The following is a 22,185-nucleotide window of genomic DNA, read 5'->3' on the forward strand; positions in this document are numbered from 1 at the left end:
TGGCGTAGAAGTAAGGGCGCATACAGGGCCAGGCAGAGAACGGATCCATCCTCTCCTTCAACAGATATCTGTAGGCGCATGCGGTGTATCCGCAGAGCTCTCGTTCTGCGATGCAGATGAGGTCATGGCTCTTTTTCGACTAACTGCGGCAACCCTGTTTGATGGATGAGCTCTGCGTGCCTGTGTGCGCCTGCGCGAGCCTGTGCGCCTGCGTGTGTCTGTGCGCGGCTGCGCGTGTCTGTGTGCGCCTGCGCGAGCCTGTGCGCCTGCGTGTGTCTGTGCGCGGCTGCGCGTGTCTGTGTGCGCTTGTGCATGTCTGTGTGCGCCTGCGCATTCCTCTGTGCGCGCATCCCTGCTTGGCCCGCGGGCCGCTCTGTTGCTGCACCTGCTGGCTGTGCCCTGGCTCAGTGTCCCATCTCTCTCTCTTTCAGACCACGTTCAGTCGGGGTTTCACGAAGAACATGAAGCTCGAAGCCGTCAACCCCAGGAACCCAGGAGAGCTCTGCGTGGCCTCTGTTGTCAGCGTGAAGGGGAGGCTGATGTGGCTTCACCTGGAAGGTACGCTGGCTTCGCCCCCGTCCTGGGGAACCTAGGGTCCGCCTGGAAATGGCGAGGTACACACGGTGCTTCTCGGAAGGAACCCCTTCTGCTTTCCTTTCACTTAAACAGATCTTAAATTATTCAGGGATCTTAAGTAAGTGAAGCTAATGAAATATAAACTTGTTCGGAGGCTCTCATCTTAACTAATAATTTCATGAAATGAGATACTGGTGTGATAATTATGTTCGGAACACAGTGGTCTTTTTACATCTATGATTATAAAAGCTAATGTCACAATTAAATTAACATGAGTCACTAAAACTGGTATTTGAGGTCTTGGTTATTATGAGGATATAATTATATATTTGCATTTTAATATGAATAATACCCTTTACTTTGGTTTCTTCCACAGATGTTTAATTTTACCTTGAAATAGTCACTGGAGGTGTCTCTCTCCCCAAATACAATAATACACAAGATTTGTTTGTTTAATGATGTTTAAACTGTTTCTTAGAGCTACATTTTTTTTTGTAACTCTGCAGATAATTCAGAGAACATTATGCTTTATAAGTGGAACCATGATCAGATTTTAGATTGAGATAGAACACTGGTTTTTTATAGGTTATATTTTAAATGAGAAGGAATTAAGTCTGATCTGTAAGGTTTTCCCATTTTTCCGTGCTCTAAATTTTGGGGGTTCATTTGTTTTTATTTTCCTGGCATTCATAAATTATTTTAAATGTATATGGAAAAAACAAGACTAGTTATGAATAATAAAGTTGCCTCTCTAGGCCCATATCTCAGCCATCATGCCATGCTCCTACCATGACTGGTATGAAAATTTGCAAGGTTGTAGAACTGGTACTAATCTCATCACTCTGTCTCTTTAGAAAGCAAGTCTAAGAAGCACCAAAATTCTGAGTCTGATGATCTCGGTCTCAGAAGTATTGTAGTCCAAGTGAGTGGGAAGGGTAGAGAGCGATGATTGTAACGTGACCATTATCTGTGTCGTTAATTCCTAGAAAAGTAGTTTAAAACATACTGTGGTTTAGGGTTTCAAAATCAATGTGCAATAATTCTCCAAATTATTGCTTGGGGAAATTCTCCAAAAGTTGATTGCTTGGGGGATTTTCAAGTAAAATGGCTTGTAGCTAGAATTAGCCAAAAAGTAGACACAGGTATGATGATGATATTTCTGTAGCCACAGGAATAACACATGATCTTATTTTCACTACTATAAGTAAAGTTGAGTCAGCTGCTGTAGGAAAAACAAGACTCCTGCTGTGATTTCCAGTCCCTACATTGAACCTGCTTGCCTAATACTATGCTAAGCCAAATTGTGAGATTGGGGTCTTGCTTGCATTATTAATTGGAAAACAAAACGGTAGAGTTCACAGCCCATGTTTCCCATTATGAATTAGCACATCATTGTTAAAGTTCTTTGGCAATCATTATTTATTTAGCAGTTTTTACTTCTAGAGTGCTTTACAGCTGTTGATTACCTAACACAGGCAACAGTCAGAGAGTCCTGATTTTTATAGATGGAGAAACAACGCTAGCTAAGCTGTGAAGATATGCCTGGGGTCAGTTTCCTTGTCCTTGACATCTTTGTTGGTTAATTCATCAGACCTCACAGCTTTCCAGTTCTTAAAAAGAATGAGAGGAAGCAACATTTAGCCAATATTGAACATTTTTGACAGCCTTTTCTCCTTATTACTGTTTTTCTTTCGATAGAAATTTCTGTTTTTATAGCAAAGAAACGTGAGGCAGCTCCCATCAGCTCTTATTCTCCAGAGTGCCTTCTTACCCTGTAGCAGTGAAATCACCATTAGGGAGCAGATCAGAAAATAGATTGTCCATTTTTTTTCCAGACCTGACACACTAAAAAAAGAAAATTTTTTTTAATAAACTGCTTGTTGCATATTATCTCCTCGAGTCCTTGGTCAGAATCATGTGTTTGATCAAAAAAGTAAAATGCCATTTTGTCTCTTTTTCTTGCTTGAATTTGGGGGGTTTTAGGTTTTGTTCTGTTTTGGACCTTCCTGAATATTACTTTTAAAGTCACAGTAAGCTTGGTGACCCTTAATTCTCATTGTTTCACAGTTTTATGTATATAGTATTTTCTGTCTTCAGTCCTGGGAATAAATGCTAGAGATTCACTATGGTAACTTTGTGGCTGTTAAATTATTTTTATGATGATGGAGATTCTGATTATAGACCATTTATTTACTTGACACTGTAAATGTAGAAAGTACTTCGTAACAATTTATTAGTTATTTTTATGCATTAAATTGATTTGAAGTAGTTTCAACACATGGCTAATTGACCACTTTTAGGTAATTAAAACGATCATTTTTAATCTACTAGTTGACTTCTCTTGAAGTCAGTTCTTTAAGTGTCTGTAAAAGAGCTGATGTCGAGGAGCGGGCCGTGAATGAAATACCGGAGATGCAGGTGGCACTATTTTAGACGCGTATTTAAAAAGAATTGCAAGCTCTCACCACTGACGGGTAGCAAGTGCAATTTATGATGATGGGGTTTTTGTGTTTGAGAGAGGACGTTGTAGTGCTTTCTCTTCTGTGTTAATACTCTGCTTTAGGTGATTTGATCTATAATTACAAGTGTTGGCCGTGTAGCACAAGTTGCTCTCAGTGGTGATGCCCCCAACCTTGCAGCCGCGCGCTCCTGCGTCTGCATCCCCCGCGCCATGTCACTTCCTGTGCCTTCCAGATCTTTGTCTCCGGGGATAGGGTGTGGGTCTCCCACCCATCCTCAAGGTGCTCCGCTCCCTTCCATCCATCCTGAGGGCACACCCCACTCTCCTCCACCCGTCCTCAGGGCACCCCACTCTCCCTTCCTTTCCCTGCATCCTCATGCACCCCTGCACCCTTCCACCTGTCTTCAGGGTTCCCCCCTCCCACCCGTCTTCACAACGTTCCCACTCCCTGCTCCCTTCCTAAAAGGGCTTATATCTTTGTCTTCCTTCACTTCTATTACCCCCATTATTAGTAGTATTTTTCTCCTGTTTAGAAGAGATGTGATAAGCTCCACTTTCCTAGATATGTTACTTTATCCTTCTGGCTGAGGCAGAAATTCCTCCTATGCCAGAAAAGGGATGACCAGCAGGCTTCATTTCTGCAGAATTATTTAACTCTTTTAGGTGATGCCGCTACAGAAATTTTTGAAGAGAGCTCTGGAAGGGGACACCAAAACCTGGTTTGCCATTGGAGCACTCTTACTCATGAAAAGGGGTAGGGGACTCTCCGCAGGCCTTCTTGTGCTTTGCACGTGGGGAGGGAATGATGCCCTGTAGGAGTTCTTACCCACTGCCATCGGTTCTGTTTATTATAAAAACACAAGCATGCAGAGGACCAAAAAAACAAAGATGACTGAGAATCCTCAGGTCTGTGGAGAATCAAAATCTTTTTTATTTTTAAGATTTACTTATTTATTTATTTGAGAGGGAGAAAGAATGAGAATGGGCAGGAAGGGCAGAGGGAGAATCTACAGCAGATATCCTGCTGCGTGGGGAGCTGTCACGCGGCTCGATCTCACGACCCTGGGATCATGACCTGAACTGAAACCCAAGAGTCTTCTGCTTAACAGACTGTACCACCCGGTGCCCTGAGAAATCTTAAGAACAGGGAGCTTTAGTCAAACCCAAATTAGGTTATTACCAACGTCTCCTGGTCTTTATTTTTTGTTACTGTCTGAAATCTGGAGAAAACAAAACCTTTCCACACTCAGTCCTGGAGAAACCTGCTGTGTCAGCGTCCGTCAGTGAGTCTGTGCGGTGAATGGCCTCAGGCAGGAGCTTTCTAGCATTCTGGAATCCCAGGCTGTAGCTGCCGGCTTCACTACACACATCGACAAGCACGGACATGCCGGGCTGCGCGTCTGTGCGCCCCGGTTGCAGCTGCCGAGGGCTATCAGGAGCAGCCTGCGGGCTCTTGGAGCCGGAGCCTCACGTAGAATTTCAGCGGAGGTATTTAAGCACAGGACGCAGATGTGAGTTCTCCTTCTCCCCTCTTGAGAAATGCACGCATTTTGGAACGGTCCAGTGACCTTTCCTGATTTATCTGATTTTCTCTTGGCTCCTTGGCTGTGGCGGGGTCGGCCTGCCTCTGCTGTTTTCCCGTCCTCCGCTTGTTCTAAGTGTTAGGCCAGCGTCCAGAGCTCGGGCACCTGGGTTGTTAGTGACAGCAGGAAGGTGCATACCCTTCACTTTCCACACGAGCCCGTTTGCTGCACTTGTGGTTTCCCTGTCCTGGTGCTTCTGACTCTAAGTCACTCTGCTGCATATTTTCTAGAGAGTAAACATCCAGCCGCCTGCCAGGGGGAGGCATCCCCTGGCTGTGCACAGTCAGCGAGGGTAGGAGTGGTCTAACTGCTTCTTGGGGACACGTAGGATCAGCCGCCTCTCCTTTGTTCCAGACCGGCCGGCCGTTGCCTCTCGAAGCCTCCCTGTCTGTCTGCCGCGCGCCTGCTTAGGGCCTCGAGGCTGGATCATCTTGCTTCTTGCCTTCCTTGTCCTCTTGCTTTGTAGAGCTCTGATGAGTGAGTGAATGAGCATGTGGGCAAATTGAGTGCATGAAGTAACGTGCTAAGTAAGGCTGAGGAGGTTTCTTGGCCGAGTCCCTTGGTGGCAATGTTGATTCCATGAGGCCATAGGGATGAGGGCCCAAGTGAGGTGGCCATGAAGACATATTTAATGGAGGGCTTAGGCCGTTCCTGCAACAGATTCCTGGAAAATTCAGTCTGTTTTGGACAAGTGATCTTACTAGAACTGAGAACGCTGAAATTCCTAGAATGGTCCTAGTTGCACAACGGCTGTTTACATTTGTGATGAGACAGGCCCATATGAAAACACAGCGGAGGAGACTGACACTCAGGGAAAAGCACTTGCACACGTATGCCATTTTTGGTGTGACTTCAGACCGTCCACGCACCCTCTCAAAACCATTCTTGGACAGGCCTCCTTGGAATTCATGGACCCCAGATTGGAACCCCTGCAGGAGACATTCTCAGGACATGTTAGTAGATATTAGTTTTGTGTCGTCCACTGTGTGGCTTCCAGCCACGGATGGCTCCTTCGTTTTGAGTTAAACGGAATCATAATTTCGGTTCCCGCATTGGGCTGTCTGTGGTCATGCACTGTCCCGTGAGGCTGGAGGCTGCTGTTTGGGGCAGCTCCTGGACGTCCGCCTCCTTACAGAAGGTTGTTTTGGGCAGCACTAATTCCAAATGCTCCGCTTGAGGAAGAAGTGAGCCCCTTAGGCCTGTCGAGGCTCAGAACTCAGATTTTCTTGGGATGTGGGTGCAGTAACATGCAGTGTCCTCTGATCAGTCGCTCAATGCCAGGTTGTACATTTCATTTATCATCCAAGGGAGTAAGGTTTTAGGATTCAGGGAACTTAGAAACAAGATGGAGAGTCTCTCTGCTCCGGGGTCAGCCAAGAAGCACGGTGTTTCAAGCAGAACGGGATTGTGCTGAGGAAACAGGTCCCTCTACGATCACTGAGCAGGCTCTTCATCTCAAGGACATGGTGGTGGTCCCCAAGGGCAGGAAGCGTTAGTCGCTGGTCTGCCGTGGGCTTCAGCCACGAAGCATGTCGAGGGTACAGCGGCGCCGCTGCTGCAGCTCTAGCCACCCTTGAAGCTTAAGAGCAGGAATGGAAGTATTGAGTCCAGCTGTTGCAGTCTTCACGGCCACGCTTGCAGGCGCTGAGAACCACAGGAAGATCCCCCCTGCCTCCTGCTGTCCTCCCATCTCCCACGGGTAGAAAACCGCCAAGGACGCCTGCTTTGTCCCTGGAATCTAGTGTGCAGGAGAGGCTGGGAGCCTCGTGTCTCAGATCTCCATCCGCGTTGGCCGTAACCAGCTTTTCCCTTTGCCTGCCTGGTCACGAGAGAAAACCTGGTTCTGCGGCAAATAGAACCTGCAAGGTCTTCAATCACCTGCTGGCGTGATGGAGGTGGATTCCTTTCATGGAGGTAGCTGCTAAATCATTTATCACTTCGAAAAAAGTAACGATGCCAGACACGCCTTGTTAACTCCGCTCCCATTCCGGGGAGGGTCCAAGTGTCCGCTCGAGCATCTGAGTATCCGCGCATTCGCGGGGATACCATGCATTTGCGTGGACGACTGGCACCCCCCGGGACTGATGTCCTGCCCTTTCTACGACTAGTGATCACTTTCCTGCCTCCAGTCCTCCTCACACCCCTGTCTTCTGTTCCTCTTGCTAAGGAGTTTGATACACATTCTCCGTCTCTGGCTTTGGTTGGTTGTTTTTGTTTTTTTCCTTATGATGCTTTTTCTACCTGAGTTTCCCCACCGTCACTGATAATTCTCCATCTGTAGATTGTCCCTGTCCCTTTTTCTCTTTGCAGCATTCAAACCATATTACCCCCTCCTCCAAAGCCTCCCCTCCATCTCTTTTCCAGAATACAGCGCCAGGCACAGACTCTTTCTCCGATGAGCATTCCTGGCTTTACTTTGTTCAGCTTCCCTCACATGAAGGTCAGAGCTCTCTGAAGTGCTTTCTTCCCCAGTGCCTGCGCAATCTCGTCTCGCTGTGGCTTCGGGAGCCGTTCTGTGCCGACGACTCCAGCACTCACGGCAGACTCCCCCCCCCCACCCCCAGCAGTCCTAGTTTTGTTGCCGGCACAGTGTCCCCCAACCAGATGTCAGTTGTTACCCCGACATTTGCTCTGCTTGAGATTCCCCTCCGACCCACGTGAAAAACCCAGAGACCATCCAAGCCAGTGCATGGCTGCCCACAGCCCGCCACTGTGACCGGGACGTCCCCTCGGCAACCAGTGCTCCTGCCTGATTCGGTCTTCACGTCCCCTGGCCGCCCTCTGGCCCAGGTCTTCGTCCCCCCGCCCCCACAGTTGTTCCCCGGCTGCTGCCCTGCCACCCTTACGGGGCCCTAGGAGTTCATGTTGTAACATAGCAGCCATGGCTTCCTCCTCCTCCTCAGTCCGTCTGTCTGTCTCTTGGAGTCAGGTCTCCTGCTGCAGCACGCGGACTCGGCCGCCCCTCTCCTGTCAGTGTTACCTCCCTGCGCGCCATCGGAACGGAGCGCTCACTACGTCTGCACACACCCTGGCACCGTCACCGGCGCTGGGAGCCACTGTGCGGGACTGTGCTCCTGTCTTTGCCTCTCACACAGCACAGTACTTGGACGAGAGCTTGTGTGCATTTTGCTCGCTAAGCGCTTGCTGACTAGATAAGAGGCATACATAAAATTTTGTGTTTCCGAACAAGAGAGTGATTTAAGAGACAGCAGTCCCTTGAGACCTGCTAGTGGGTTCTTTGAAAGAATTAATAAGATCGATGAACCCCTAGCCAGACTTAATCAAAAAGGAAAGAGAAATGACCCAGATTAATAAAATCTTGAATGAAAGAGGAGAGATCATGACCAACACCAAGGAGATAAAATTTTAAGAACATATTATGAACAACCATATGCCAATAAATTAAGCAATCTGGAAGAAATGGATGCATTCCAGGACACATAGAAACTACCAAAACTGAAGCAGGAAGAAATAGAAAACCTGAACAGACCCAAACCAATATATCCTTAACCAACAGACCCATAAGCAGCTTCAAACCAAGTGAAGCAGTAATCAAAAATCTCCCAACAAAACAGAGTTCAGGGCTGGATGGCTTTCCAGAGGAATTCTGCCAAATATTTAAAGATAATATTAAATATTATCTTTAATTAAAGATAATATTAAATATTATCTTTAATTAAAGATAATATTAAATATTATCTTTAATTAAAGATATTAAATTTAAAGTATATTAGAAGTAATACCTATTTTTCTGAAACTGTTTCAAAAAATAGAAATGGAAGGAAAACTTCAAACTTGTTCTATGAGGTCAGCATTACCTTGATTCTAAAACCAGACAAAGACGCCACCAAAAAGGAGAATTACAGACCAATATCCCCGACGAACAAGGATGCAAAAATTCTCACCAAGATACTGGCCAATAGGATCCAACAGCACATTAAAAAGATTATCCACCACGACCAAGTGGGATTTATTCCTGGACTTCAGGGGTGGTTCAACATTCGCAAATCAATCAACATGCTACATCATTAATAAAGGACAAGAACCATGTGATCCTCTCAGTTGATGCAGAAAAAGCATTTGACAAATACAACATCCTTTCTTAAGACTCTTCACACTGTAGGGGCGCCTGGGTGGCTCAGTGGATTAAGCCACTGCCTTCGGCTCAGGTCATGATCTCAGGGTCCTGGGATCGAGCCCCACGTCGGGCTCTCTGCTCCGCAGGGAGTCTGCCTCCTCCTCTCTCTCTGCCTGCCTCTCTGCCTAGTTGTGATTTCTCTCTGTTAAATAAATAAAATATTAAAAAAAAAAAGACTCTTCACAGTGTAGGGATAGAGGGAACACACCGCAGGATCATGAAAGCCGTATACAGAAAGCTCAGAGCGAATAGCATTCTCATGGGGGAGAAACAGAGCTTTACCAAGGTGTGCAGATGACGGATGTCACTCTCACCGCTGTCGCTCGGCATAGTTCTAGAAGTCCCAGCCTCAGCAGTCAGACAACAAAAAGAAATAAAAGGCACCTGAATAGCAAAAAGAAGTCAAACTCTGACTCTTTGCAGGTGACGTGATACTTTATGTGGAAAACCCAAAGACTCCACCCCAAAATGCCTGGAACTTCTAGAGCAATTCAGCAATGTGGCAGGATACAAAATCAATGCATAGAAATGAGTTGCATTTCTATATACTAATGAAGTGACTGAAGGAAGAGAAATTAAGAAATCATTCCCATTTATAATAGCACCAAAAACCATAAGATACCCAGGAATAAACCTAACCAAAGAGGTAAAGGATTTGTACTCAGAAAACTGTAAAGTACTCATGAAAGAAATTGAGAAAGGCACGAAGAAATGGAAAAACATTCAATGCTTATGGAATGGAAGAACAAATACTGTCAAAATTTTTGTGCTACCCAGAGTAATCTACATACTCAATGCGATCCCTATCAAAATACCATTGGCATTGGAGCGCCTGGGTGGCTCAGTGGGTCAAAGCCTCTGCCTTCAGCTTGGGTCATGATCCCAGGGTCCTGGGATTGAGCCCTGCTTTGGGCTCTCTGCTCAGTGGGAAGCGTGCCTCCCGATCTCTCTCTGCCTGCCTCTCTGCCTACTTGTGATCTCTGTCTGTCAAATAAATAAATAAAATCTTTTTAAAAAATACCATCGGCATTTTTCACAGAGCTGGAAGAAATAATCCCAAAATTTATATGGAACCAGAAAAGACCCCAAATTGCCAGAGGAACGTTGAATAAGAAAATCGAAGCTGGGGGCATCACAATTCCGGACTTCAAGCTCTATTACAAAGCTGTCATCATCAAGACAGCATGGTACTGGCACAAAAACAGACACATAGATCAATGGAACAGAATAGAGAGCCCAGAAATGGACCCTCAGCTCTGTGGTCAACTGATCTTCCACAAAGCAGGAAAGAATGTCCAATGGAAAAAGGGCGGTCTTTTCAGCAAATGGTGTTGGAAAATTGGACAGCCACATGCAGAATAAAACTGGACCATTTTCTTACAGCATACACAAAGATAAACTCAAAATAGATGAAAGACCCAAATGTGAGACAGGAATCCATAAAAATCCTAGAGGAGAACACAGGCAGCAACCTCTTCGACCTTGGGCATAGCAACTTCTTGCTAGACACATCTCCAAAGGCAAGGGAAACAAAGGCAAAAATGAACTATTGGGACTTCATCAAGATAAAAAGTTTCTGCACAGCAAAGGAAATAGTCGACAAAACTAGAAGACAGCTTACAGAATGGGAGAAGATATTTGCAAATGTCTAATCAGATAAAGGGCTAGTATCCAAAATCTATAAAGAACTTATCAAACTCAACACCCAATGAACAAAAAATCCAGTGAAAAAAAGGGAAGAAGATATGAACAGACACTTCTCCAAAGAAAATGTACTGATGGCCAACAGACACATGAAAAAATGCTCAACTCGGCGTCAGGGAAATACAAATCCAAACCATAGTGAGATACCTCCTCACACCAGTCAACAGCAAAAATTAACAAGGCGAGAAACAACAAATACTGGTGAGGATGCAGAGAAAGGGGAGCCCTCCTACACTCTTGGTGGGAATGCAAGCTGGTGCAGCCACTCTGGAAAACAGCATGGAGGTTCCTCAAGTAGTTAAAAATAGAGCTACCCTATGACCCAGCAGTAGCCCCCAGATACAGATGTAGTGATCTGAAGGGGCACCTACATCCCAATGTTCATAGCAGCAATCGTCAAACTGAGGAAAGAGCCACAGTGCCTTTCAACAGATGAATGAATAAAGCAGATGTGGTCCATATACACAATGGAATATTACACAGCCATAAGAAAGGATCGACACTTCCTGTTTACGATGACGTGGATGGAACTGGAGGGGATTATGCTAAGTGACATAAGTCAATCAGAGAAAGACAATTATCATATGGTTTCACTAATATGTGGAACATAAGAAACATTATAGAAGAGGATAGGAGAGAAAACTGAACAGGAAGAAATCAGAGAGGGAGACAAACCATGAGAGACTCTCAACCCCAGGGAACAAACTGAGGGTTGCTGGAGGGAAGATGGGTGGGGGATGGGGTAACTGGGGGGTGGGCATTGAGGGCACGTGATGTGGTGAGCACTGGGTGTTACAACTAAATGAACCTCTGAAACCAATAATGGTATGTTGGCTAATTAAATCTAAAACAAACAAAAAGATCTGCTCTCTTGCCAACTGAATTTTGAGCCAGTGAGATATTTTATACATGTAAGTTAACATTCAGAACCTCTCTGGCCATCTTTTTCCTATGCTTGGGTCAGTTCCAGTAAATCTGTGGGAATCCTGTGAAATTGCACCTTCCTCAGACCTGGTGCCTCGGGATCCCAGACAGGGACTGGAGTCTGCATTTGGGTGTCATCCTCCGCAGATGGTACTTCTGTGTGCTCTGGGCTTCGTAAAGGACTCTGAGATCTAATGGGCAAGGTATGGCACAGGTTAAGGGGACTCGTGTTGACGTGACCCCTTATGGGTAGGACACCAGGTGCGGAAAACTGCCCCTTAAGCCTTTTTGTACTTTGTGGAAAAGTCGGGTGGTTAATAAGCATTTCACAGAGACTTGCAAAAATCAAACAAGGGAAAATGCAAATGCGAAAGTAATTATATTTCAAGCCAGTGTGGGTGGTTTTAAAATCTTTAAAAGGAGGTATGGCCTGCATGAGACAGTTTTGGGAGGAGCTGCCTCAGCAGATCGGGCTGAGAGCAATGTTTCCTGCACGCTAACGAGGGTGGTTGGAGAGTGGGAGCTGTCTGTGGGCACAGGCTTTGAATCCTCCCAAATCTGTTTTGTTCCCAAAGCTGATGCTCAATTACACGGGTTCTTGGTGACTAGCAGCAGAAATGGGCCGGCTCTCCTAGGCAGGATGTGAATTGGGGGGAAGGCTTTTGACAGGGGTTTGGGGGAATCACCTCTCCGAAGGCTTTGCTACAGGAACCCACACAGAGTTTGCCCTAGGGATAGTTGTGACGCCTGACCAACCACCTTCCTGTTGTCATCTGCCCACGCCAAGGCAGGTCTGGCTTCTTCCCCTTCTGTGGGAGGCGGTGGTGACTGACTGCTTTATCTGGGAACTCTGCAGGAGGGATGTGAGGCCCGAGTAGGAATGGGAGAGATGCCAAACAGACCCAGCCAATCCAAACCCCAAACAGAAACGAGAACAAGAGAAAGAAAGAAGAAGGTCATCTGAAACGCCTCTGGAGTTAGGCTTATTTAGGGTCACGTCATGGATCCACCCCTTGCTGCTCTTCGATCATCTGCTGTGCCTCAGCTTACTCATCTGCAAAGTGGGGCTGTGTCTGGTCCCTGTCCCTTAGGGTCTTTGTAAAGATGAAACATTCGGGGAAGTGTCGGGCTCGATGTCAGTGCTTGCAAGTTTGCAGTCCTGTAGGCATCTCTCTCTCCACTCACACATCTGATCCCACTTCTGTAGTTTCCCTCTAGACCACCTGTTTCCTGTCACATCTTGATCTTGGCTGCCCACAGTTTGCCTGTTTGCTCCTTAGAAATTTGGCTCCACGGCTGACAAAGGGACATGACAGTCTGGCTTGGTAGGTGGGTCTTTGCAGGTGGAAGGAGGTGGGCAGATGGCCCCTGGGGTTTCCGGCACTCGGATCACCGGAGCACTTTCCCTCTCCAACACCTTATCTTTCCATCCTGTGCTTGACCCCGTCCCCATTTGCTGTGGCCTTTGACTCGAGCAAAGCTACCTTGCTTCCTTAAATACCTCTTGCTTTTCTTCCTTTCCCACCTTTTAACAGAAGTGTGGGGCTTGTTCTGATTCTCTTCCTGAAGCCTCTTCCAGAGGGCAGGTGCAACTTTGTGGAAGGGAACAGTATACAGTGAGGGGATGACGCAGTCTCTGGATGTGGCACATGGCAGAACTATTTTAAGGTTCCAAAGTGACTCTTACAAATTTACATGCTTTGTGAATATGGAACATCTCTGCCCCTCTTAGCAAAATGATTCGTCATAGTGTGGTTTTATTTCCCGTTAAGTTCACTTGCCCGTCATTAATCTGGCCTCTGTGGCAGTAGGGTCTGTACGTTAAACTCTTTTTGTTCTTGGAGCATTTGTGTTGTGTGATTATTGTGGTGATAGTGAGTTTGTGATTATAAATTAGTTGATTCATTCGCAAGGGCCAAAAATACATGAAAGTATCCATGGTCAGAGTCTCTCCCACTCCTGCTCCCGTCCCTCGGTGCCCCAGTTCCTTTCCCAGCAGACGCCTGCTGTATTAGAATTTTACACTTTGTTCCAGATTTATCTTATGCACATATAAATATATGTTATTTCCCCCTTTTTAAACAGATGGTAGCATACTACATATCCGCAGTGTTCTGTACTCTGCCGTTTTTTGACTCAACATATACGTATACGTCTTTATATATAGGTTTACAAAGAGGTTTCTCATCCTCTCTTTACAGTTGCAGAAGATCCTGTCATACGGTGTACCAGAATGTATTGAGGTACTTCCCCGTAGATAGTGAGTGAGGCTTCTTGGTGGTTTTTGAGATGAAGGTTCTGGATAAGGATGAGTAAGTAGAATTCATATTGATGGATGCAACTAAAATGAACTCCAGGGTTGAGCATGACCTTCTGTTGTTCACAGAGGGTGTCCTCTAAAATGGTAAGACTATTGCAGTAGTCCACTAAGCTTTGTATAGGTAGTTTTGGAAACCCCAGAATAATCAAGGAGAATCGCATACATTTGTAATGGATTATTTTGTAAGCTAGTGTCACTGGTCTTAGAAAATAGTGGGTTATTTTTTATAAAGATTATTCTGAGTCCAGCCAGATGTATCTAGTTGTAGATATGTCCTAGTTCCTAGGACATAAGGAATCGATACCCATCATTCAGAATAGGGTTGGAAAAGTTTCACAGTCAGGACAATGTTTCTGGGAGATAAATAACCCACTTTTCCATCTGTTCCTATTCAATAGATGCCTTAATGGGTTAGATTTGAAGGTGCAAGGAAGGCAGGATTAGAACTTTCTTGAAGATGTAGTCGCTGTCACATTGCAGCTCATAAATACTTGTTTTGAGTGCAGAGTATGATTGAAGAATTTTAAAGCATGGTAGAGACAGCCATATAAATATATTACCATACACGTTGCTTTGGAAGTGTATATATTAAAGCATTAATAGCAAGTGATGTTTAAGCCAGCAGAATATTGGAAGATCAAGGTCATGATTCAGGAAAGAACAAGCTGTCAAGTTCACCTTATGCTTCTTTTTGAAGTACTACTTTGACCTTGAAAATCTTATTTGTACCTACACGTAAGTCTGGAGATATATACATATATATGTTGTAGATGAATTCAGCCCATTGGCAAAATTGTTGAGTAGCTGAGAAACAGGTGCTGGTTTTTGAAGAGGAAAAGACAGCTTGCAGACCCTCTAGAGAGCCGGGCGCCCTCCAGGACAGGAGCGGTCACTTCCACAGTGGAAGCCACTTAGAGTTTTTACTTTTTGTCTGTTTTGGACATGGTCTTGTTTATTTGACGGTCTCTTTGGTGAGTACATTAAGTACCCGTGGAGTCGTAATGGGAGACAGAAATGATTTCCATTCGTTCAGCTGGTGAGAACTGATCCCCACAAACCTTGCATTTCTATAGCTTACGTACCCTTCGAATTATGGGAGCATTAAGGAGAAAGAAGGTTAGGATTGATAATCATGGTACTTGCTCTCTTGGGGAAGGAATCCAGAGCTGAGAGTGACCACTGGTGGTGATCACATGCATGCGTGGGCGTGTTTGGGCGCTGCGTGTGCACAGTGTGGGGTTAGCGCAGGCGCCGCATGTGCAGTAGTGTTGGGCTAGCGCTGAATCGGAACCACGTCCTGCAACAGCGTGCTGCTTTCTCACGGAATCTACTGTACCGCGAGGAGCTGGGGGGAGGGCCCGATGCAGCGGACGTCAGTGTTAACAGCAGTTGGGACCATTTTGCGTCTGCTGGAGTTGAGCTTCGTGACATTCAGTTTGGGGGGAGGTAGGATTTAAAACTCCTCAGATGCAGAGTGGTGACATGGGTGTGTGGGGGGGGGGGAGGGGGCTGACTGCCTTGCTTTCTTCTTGTTGCTCCATGAAGCAGCCAAGGCAAAGCAAGAGGAAGTGGTCAGACTCTTAATAGAGGTCATGCCTTTTGATTGTTAGTTCATGCGTGCCTTCCCTTGGTGCTGTTGGGTTTTTGGTTTTCCCCCAAAGAACTATTGATTTGGTATCGAATTTTCTCCTTTTCACTAGTTTGCTGGGTTCCAAGTGTGTCCTCTGTGGCCAGAGCTCCTTCAGAGCTTGGCTTACCTCGCAGGCAGATTTCCTGAGTCTCTGAGCTGTGCTGACGATTTATTCACAAGGCGCGAGTAGATCCACGAAACGGGGTGACTTTTAGGCAGACCCCACTAGAAAAGACACTCCCACATAAATGGCTTTTGTGGGACACGACCGAAGCCTGCAGGCCACCCATGGAGTTCAAAATAAGTAACCCCAGTCAAACTGAGGAGTGAGCCAACTCCCTAGAGGAACTGTGTCTGTGTGTCCTGCTCAAAACCCACGTCGCCGTGCCCAGCCGGTTCTTTCCATGGTAGTCTTAACTTCTGTGACTTGAAGGTCAACCTTTGCTGGGTGCCAGACGAAGTGTGTCTTGGTGGCCTTACACACGCGTGCTGGAGCCCCCTCCCCTGCTCGGGCCCGTTCCCTTCATTTTTAAAGGTACTGTTGGGAAAGGGATGGACTTATTCCCTCTGCCAGCTTTTCTGCCACCCCTCCCCGCCCCCTGCCTGTGCGCAGTAGGAAGTAGCTTGGATCTTCTGGATCTGCACTTTCTTTGCACCCCTCGTGCTCTGGCTGTTTGGTACCTCAGGTGCTGGTATCTGTCATCAGACTGGGCTCGGCTGAACGGTCCGGGGAGCGAGATCCTCGTCTCCGTGGTGCTTCTGGTGGGCTCCCTTCTTCTGGGTCTCCGTGGTAATGTCTGTACCCGTTGTCTTGACTTTCCCGATGCAGGTCTGCAGACTCCTTCCCCGGAGTTCATTGTTGACGTGGAGTCCATGGACATCTTCCCCATGGGCTGGTGCGAAGCGAACTCGTACCCTCTGACCACACCACACAAAACCGTCTGTGAGTATCGTCCAGCTGGGAGCCAGTGTGGACGGTGTCCGGGGCTTGGGGGGTGAATAGACTGTGTTGTAAAGAGACTGTAGCCAGGTTGTAAAAAACAAGGTTTTTATCTCATGGATGCTTCCACTACCTTCGAGAGATGGAGATTTGGAAGCATCTCACAGGTAGACAAGCTCGGTCAGGATGGTACGGCAGGTGACGGTCCGTGGAGTGGCAGAGGTAAAATAGAAAATAAATGTAATAAGACCTGTAGAGATTGTATAAAATGACATATAAGTAGATATAAACTAAGTCTTCAGTTTAAAGCTCATTATTTTGATTAGAGAAAATTTAAGCTAAGTACTGTGTGTTTCGTTTGTTTTTGAGGTGAGGAGAGAGAATGCGCGAGGTGGGTGGGAGGGGCAAGGGACAGAGGGAGAGACTCTGAAGCAGGCTCCGCTCAGCACAGAGCCTGACCGGGGGCTCACTATGGAGACCCTGACATCACCACCTGAACTGAAACCAGGAGTCAGACGCTCAACCCACTGAGCAACCCAGGAGCCCCCCAGATACCGTTTCTCTATCATGTCTGAGAAACAACTGATTTTTCTCGTGAGGTTTACCCTAAAAGAATCATAATTGGTCCTAATAATTACTGACATAACATTTAAAAACTTGACTACTCTTAGCACTAACCAGTGAGATTTCAACTTTGCTTTGAAAAGTATATTATATAACATCCTTCTGAGCACAGAAAGACCAAATTAAGACAGTATTCAGTAGTTAGCCCAGCAGCTACCTCTGTCTTTCTGTCTCTTAAATACATACAACAGTGTGTGTTTTAACCTAGGTTACTGTAGGTCGTTATCCTGAGATCGTACCATTTGAAACTCTTCAGAACTGATCAATCTTGCCATTTCTCATTCCACCCTAATGTTTACCAAAAGTGTTAGTTAAAATTATGTAGCCACTCTGGAAGCAGCATGGAGGTTCCTCAAAAAGTTAAAAATAAATAAAAATGTAAATCTACCCTACAACCCAGTGATTGCACTGCTAGGTATTTATCCGGAGGATACAAACATAGTGATCTGTTTAATCTTATTGAATGCAGGGAATTCTATTTAGACTTCATTTCTGATGAGTCAGTCTCTTTTAGATTTACTTGCGTTAGAGATTGAGAAGGGAGGGAAAAACATGGAGGGGAGGGACAGAGGGAGAGAGAGGGACACACAGTCTCCCTGCTGAGCGCAGAGCCATACATGGGGCTCAGTCTCACGACCTTGAGATCATGACCTGAGCGGAAGCCAAAGAGTCAGGTTTGCAACCAACTGCATCCCCAGGTGCCCCGAGTCAAAGTCTTATTTTAATGCTAGAGGAAATTAAAGTTGTGAGAATGCAGTAACTTTTCAGTGTTTAAATTGTTACTTTGAAACTGACCCAGTTTGACAGGAAGATGTTTTTAGAAAATGCCTTTGCCCAACTTGTGAACGAAGCTGACTGTCCTTTTGCCCTTTCTTGCCTGTTTTACAGCACAAAAGAAGAGAAAGATTGCAGTCGTGCAACCAGAAAAACAGTACGTTTCTGTTTCTGTTTTTTCCCAAAACTTAGGTGCTAAGCTCTATAGAGCTGTCTTTACAGAGGGTCGGAAGCGCTACTGTTTGTATCAGGGGTTAGTTCACAGTTGGCGCAGTCACAGAGGTGATCGTAGATAACCTGTCTTTATGATGCACCTGTTACACGCGAGACACAGTCTCTGCTCCGCCAGGGATCTCTTCTCTGGATTGTAGTTTCTCCCTCCTGGTCCTCCTCAGCGCACCTGGAGGGCATCCTGGCCCCACATATGGAGAGTGACAGCGCCTCGCTGTCCCCACCCACACTCCACATGCTGGCGTCACGGGTCACAGCCGGCCCGGCAGGCAGACTGCCGTCTGAGGTCAGCTCCGCAGGCCCAGCAAGGTGTCCTCAAAGCTGCTTTATTGCTCCGCATCTCAGCATCCTCGTGTGTGAAGCACCTGTTTCTTGGGGGTTTCTTGAAGATTAAACTAGATTTCTTGTGACAAAAATGTCGTGGTTGACTCAGTGTACGTTACCCCCGGTTTCAGTTGTAATTTTAGGGAGAAAAGGTATCAGGCGGTGTGCGTACATGGAATATGATTTTGAAAGTTTGTAGCAATTTTATATATTGAAGAGCAGCTAAGGTCCACTACAATACACATCCTTTGCAGTGTGGTTCTATTTTCTTAATAAAAATACACCAGGAGAAGTGAATTCGAGAACAGCATTTTTCTTGGGTTCCCAGGTTTAATTGTAAAATGAAATTGAATAATAAGTGCATTGCTATTTGAATGTGAATAACAATTTGGGCATTTTTAGTGCATTCATGTCTAAACTCCGTGTAGCAGGTTAATTATCCGACTCCGGTGTGGTCTGGATAACACTGAAACCGAGAGCAAACAATAGACGGTCCCATCACTGAACCCAAATCCGAATCCGTAACTCCTCAGTCTGTGGTCTGTGGACCCGTGGCCCCCACCCTGCACTTGTACCCTCACCCAGATAGCTCGAGAAGACACACTCACTGCTGGGCCCATCTCCGAATCCCCTGACTCAGGATGTCTTCAGTGGGGCCTGCGCGTCTGTGCATCTAACAGTTTTTTTCCGGGTGGCGCTGGTCCGTGAGTGGGTGGACCCACTTTGAGAACCAGCACGGAGAGGACCCCACTGAGATCTCGTGGTGGTTCGCTCTGCGTTTGTGTCAGTTGTCAGTGACGTGGTTTCCACACCGCCATCCTGGGTGCCCTGTGGAAACCAGCGCACCTCTTCCCCTGGAGCTATGTCCTCGGTGTTATTCAGCAGCTTTTCACTGAGCTAGAACACAAACTCTGCTCTAGGCTAGGCCGACTGCCCCTTCCAGGACCCGTCCATTCGTAGGCTTTCTTTGGAAGTCTTTTTAGTGTGGCCGTGACCCACACAAGCACAGGCACCAAAAATTGAAGGCCAAGTAGTTCTCAGACACTCGTCTGTAGAAAGTACTAGCTTCTACTGTCAAAGGGAAGTCTGAGTTCCATGAAAATCTGTGCAAGTTGATGTTTCTTTGTGCCTAAAATATAATGAGGGGCATTATGACGATTCTACAGCAAGAGACAAAGGCAGGGCCTCCTAGAAGAACATCACTGATCAGGGATGACCACGCGAGGGGCTGACGTGCCGCTGACTTTACTGTGTGCTTGGATTTCCGTGATAGTCGCTATAAGTTGGGAAAAAACTTAATTCGTTTAATTAATTTAAGTTGTTATTTCATTCGTGGCATTTCTTCTCAAGTGTGCAAGCCATGATCGTTGTATTTTCTTGATCAACAGATTGCCATCCACAGTGCCTGTTGAGAAAATACCTCACGACCTTTGTTTATTCCCTCACCTGGACACCGCAGGTAAGCAAACCCACCCACGGCTGGCCACCCTGTCCTGGTCGGGGCGTGGAGACGTGCATGTGCTTTTGGGTCAGTAGAAGAATATCTCTCCTTAAAGTTCATTCTCCTTGTCACTCTTGCCGCTTATTAACATGTACCTACTTTAAGAAAAAATGTCTAAACCAGATTTCTGTTCCTCTTCTGTCTCTTGGTCAGTGGCTCTAGACCGTTCTCTCAGTCTTCAGGAGAAGAGTCCATGCATTCCCTGGAAATTTGAGCCCAGTTAGGGATGTATGTCGTAGATGGTCATGTGCAAGGTGAAAGAATTGAAAATACTATTATTAGGCACCCATATTTTTTTTCACATTTTTTTGTCATCCCACTTGCATTTTTCCATTACCGGTTAATGTTTAAGTCCCTGTGGGCCTTTGAATTGGTCCTTAAAACCCTCTGTGTTTGAAAGCTGAGAGTGAATAATTTATGTTTTTTAATGTGTGAAGTTCTATATCTCACAATGACCTTTGAAAACAAATGTGGATACCCCGTTGACAACAACTCTGATTATAGACGTCTTTGTACATTAAATAATATATTTGATTAAGAATTCTGTTTTCTAACCAAAGTGAAAACTGCTCTGAATTCTTCCGGGTTTCTAAGCTCTATGGCATGGAAGAATCTTGGTGATCAAACTCGTATAAGGAGAGCATTTTTATGAGTAGACTAACTAAAATGTTTTTCTTTCCTGAAGTTCTGGATAGGGTAATCCTACCAAAAAATTTCCATGTATATGCAGCTGTGGACATAATTCTTTTGCCTAATTTTGTTGTATAGAATTCGAACTTCAGAATGGTTTTAAAAGAATCATGTCAGCTCTTCTTTTAGAGTCTGTAATTGTCGTATTGCTCCCTTTGTCTTCCCCTCACAAAAATAACACTCCGCCTTCCTTCCCTCTTGGTATTTAGTTGAAGTCCTATGAGGACAGTCCTGGGCCTGTTAAATTACCGTACCGAACTAAGGAGGGTCTTCATGCAGAGATAGCACTATTAGCGGAACTCAGCCAGAACGGTGTAGGGGAGGGCGGTCTAGGCTGACAGCGAGACCCTGTTACAGACACCAGGAAGGTTTCGGGTAATACCTTACCACTCAGTCCTTCCACGTTTCCCCATGGCCATCGGAGCCCCTGCTACGTGGAAAGCATAATGAGGGACATGCAGATTCAGTCCCCTGGGAGGTACATGGCACGTCCATGAGATTGGCAAAACCAAGACGCCCTGCCATGTCTGGTGTTGGCTTGGACGTGGGATGGCAGCTGCTTCTGTGCAGTGTTGATGGGAGTATAAACTGGGATCGTCCATGTGGAGATCGATTTGAGCCTGTGTGGGGGGACTGCAGACGTGCAGCCCCCATAGCCAAGCAGGTCCCCTCCTTTGTTATGGACTTGGAAAGCTGTCTTGCCTGGAAGAAGCAGCGGTTTACAGCTGTGTTCAGTAGAGCGCTGTCAGTCATCGTGAGCAAGTAGAAATGACTGAGCATCTGTCAGCAAGAGAGTGGACCACTGGCTTGCACTAGATTCATGTGATGGGGTCACACACAGAAGGGACAGATGGACGAACGTTCTGCATATACGTGGACTATTAGAGGGATGGTAGAAACTTCAGGTCGAACAAACAAAATGTTGCAGAAAACTGTTTATGGGACATTTAAAAAAAAATACCGGAAATGCCACGCATTGCTCTACCAGTGTGTGTGGTCAAGTTTATAGACCTGGGTGGAAATGATAAACACCAGATTCAGGCAAGGGGAAGAGAAGATGGGGGAGTGCCTGGGGTAGAAAACCCAGGGGAGCTGAGCTCCGTAGCTGAGCGTGTTTGCTGTCTTGTGTCTTGTTTTTCTCGGCTGCACAGTGATGCATTGTTTGTCATTGTCTTGGTTTCACATCTTTTTGTGTCTTGACTTCTGCGTCATAAACAGAAAAGTTCATTTATATGATAGCAAGAAAATAACCCCAATTTTGACGCTCTTGCATCTGTAAGACATTCGGCTGCTGAGACGCAGCGGGCCTCTGGGTGGTTTTGCCGACCGAGCGGGTCGGAGCAGGGTTCTGTGGGCTCCTTCAGCGTGCGCTGTGCTGCTGTCCCCGCAGGCCCCGTCAACGGGAAGTACTGCTGTCCGCAGCTCTTCATCAACCACAGGTGTTTCTCCGGCCCTTACCTGAACAAAGGCCGAATCGCCGAGCTACCTCAGTCGGTGGGACCGGGCAAGTGCGTGCTGGTGCTGAAGGAGGTAAGCCGGGTGCGCGGGGCTCTGCGGCTGCGTGTTTCTGCGGGCGTCCCGGACGCAGACACAGTTTCTGAAGGACATAACAGGAATTCGAGTCACTTGAGTGACATTTTCCAAGCGCCTGCTTTCTCTCCGTCCTCGGGCGGGAGCTGGTCAGGCAAAGACGGGCAAGGCCCGCAGGCCGATGGAGGGGCATCTAGACCTTCCTTGCCCGAGTCCTGGGAAACCTTGCATGGGT

At 46.4% G+C, this 22,185-nt stretch overlaps 1 protein-coding gene across 10 annotated transcripts in view; it reads left to right on the forward strand.

Annotated features, from left to right (window-relative positions):
• The window catches only part of SFMBT2 (Scm like with four mbt domains 2), a 233,291-nt gene that overhangs the window by 170,418 nt on the left and 40,688 nt on the right, over positions 1–22,185 (forward strand). For all 10 annotated transcript variants that reach the window (XM_046012380.1, XM_046012377.1, XM_046012379.1 and 7 more), the window contains 5 exons: positions 432–558; positions 16,166–16,279; positions 17,789–17,831; positions 19,618–19,688; positions 21,811–21,950. In XM_046012380.1, coding sequence (XP_045868336.1) covers positions 432–558; positions 16,166–16,279; positions 17,789–17,831; positions 19,618–19,688; positions 21,811–21,950 — 495 coding nt within the window. The remainder of the gene's footprint in view (positions 1–431; positions 559–16,165; positions 16,280–17,788; positions 17,832–19,617; positions 19,689–21,810; positions 21,951–22,185) is intronic.

This window comes from Meles meles, chromosome 7 (genome assembly GCF_922984935.1).
Source record: "Meles meles chromosome 7, mMelMel3.1 paternal haplotype, whole genome shotgun sequence".
Lineage (NCBI taxonomy): Eukaryota > Metazoa > Chordata > Mammalia > Carnivora > Mustelidae > Meles > Meles meles.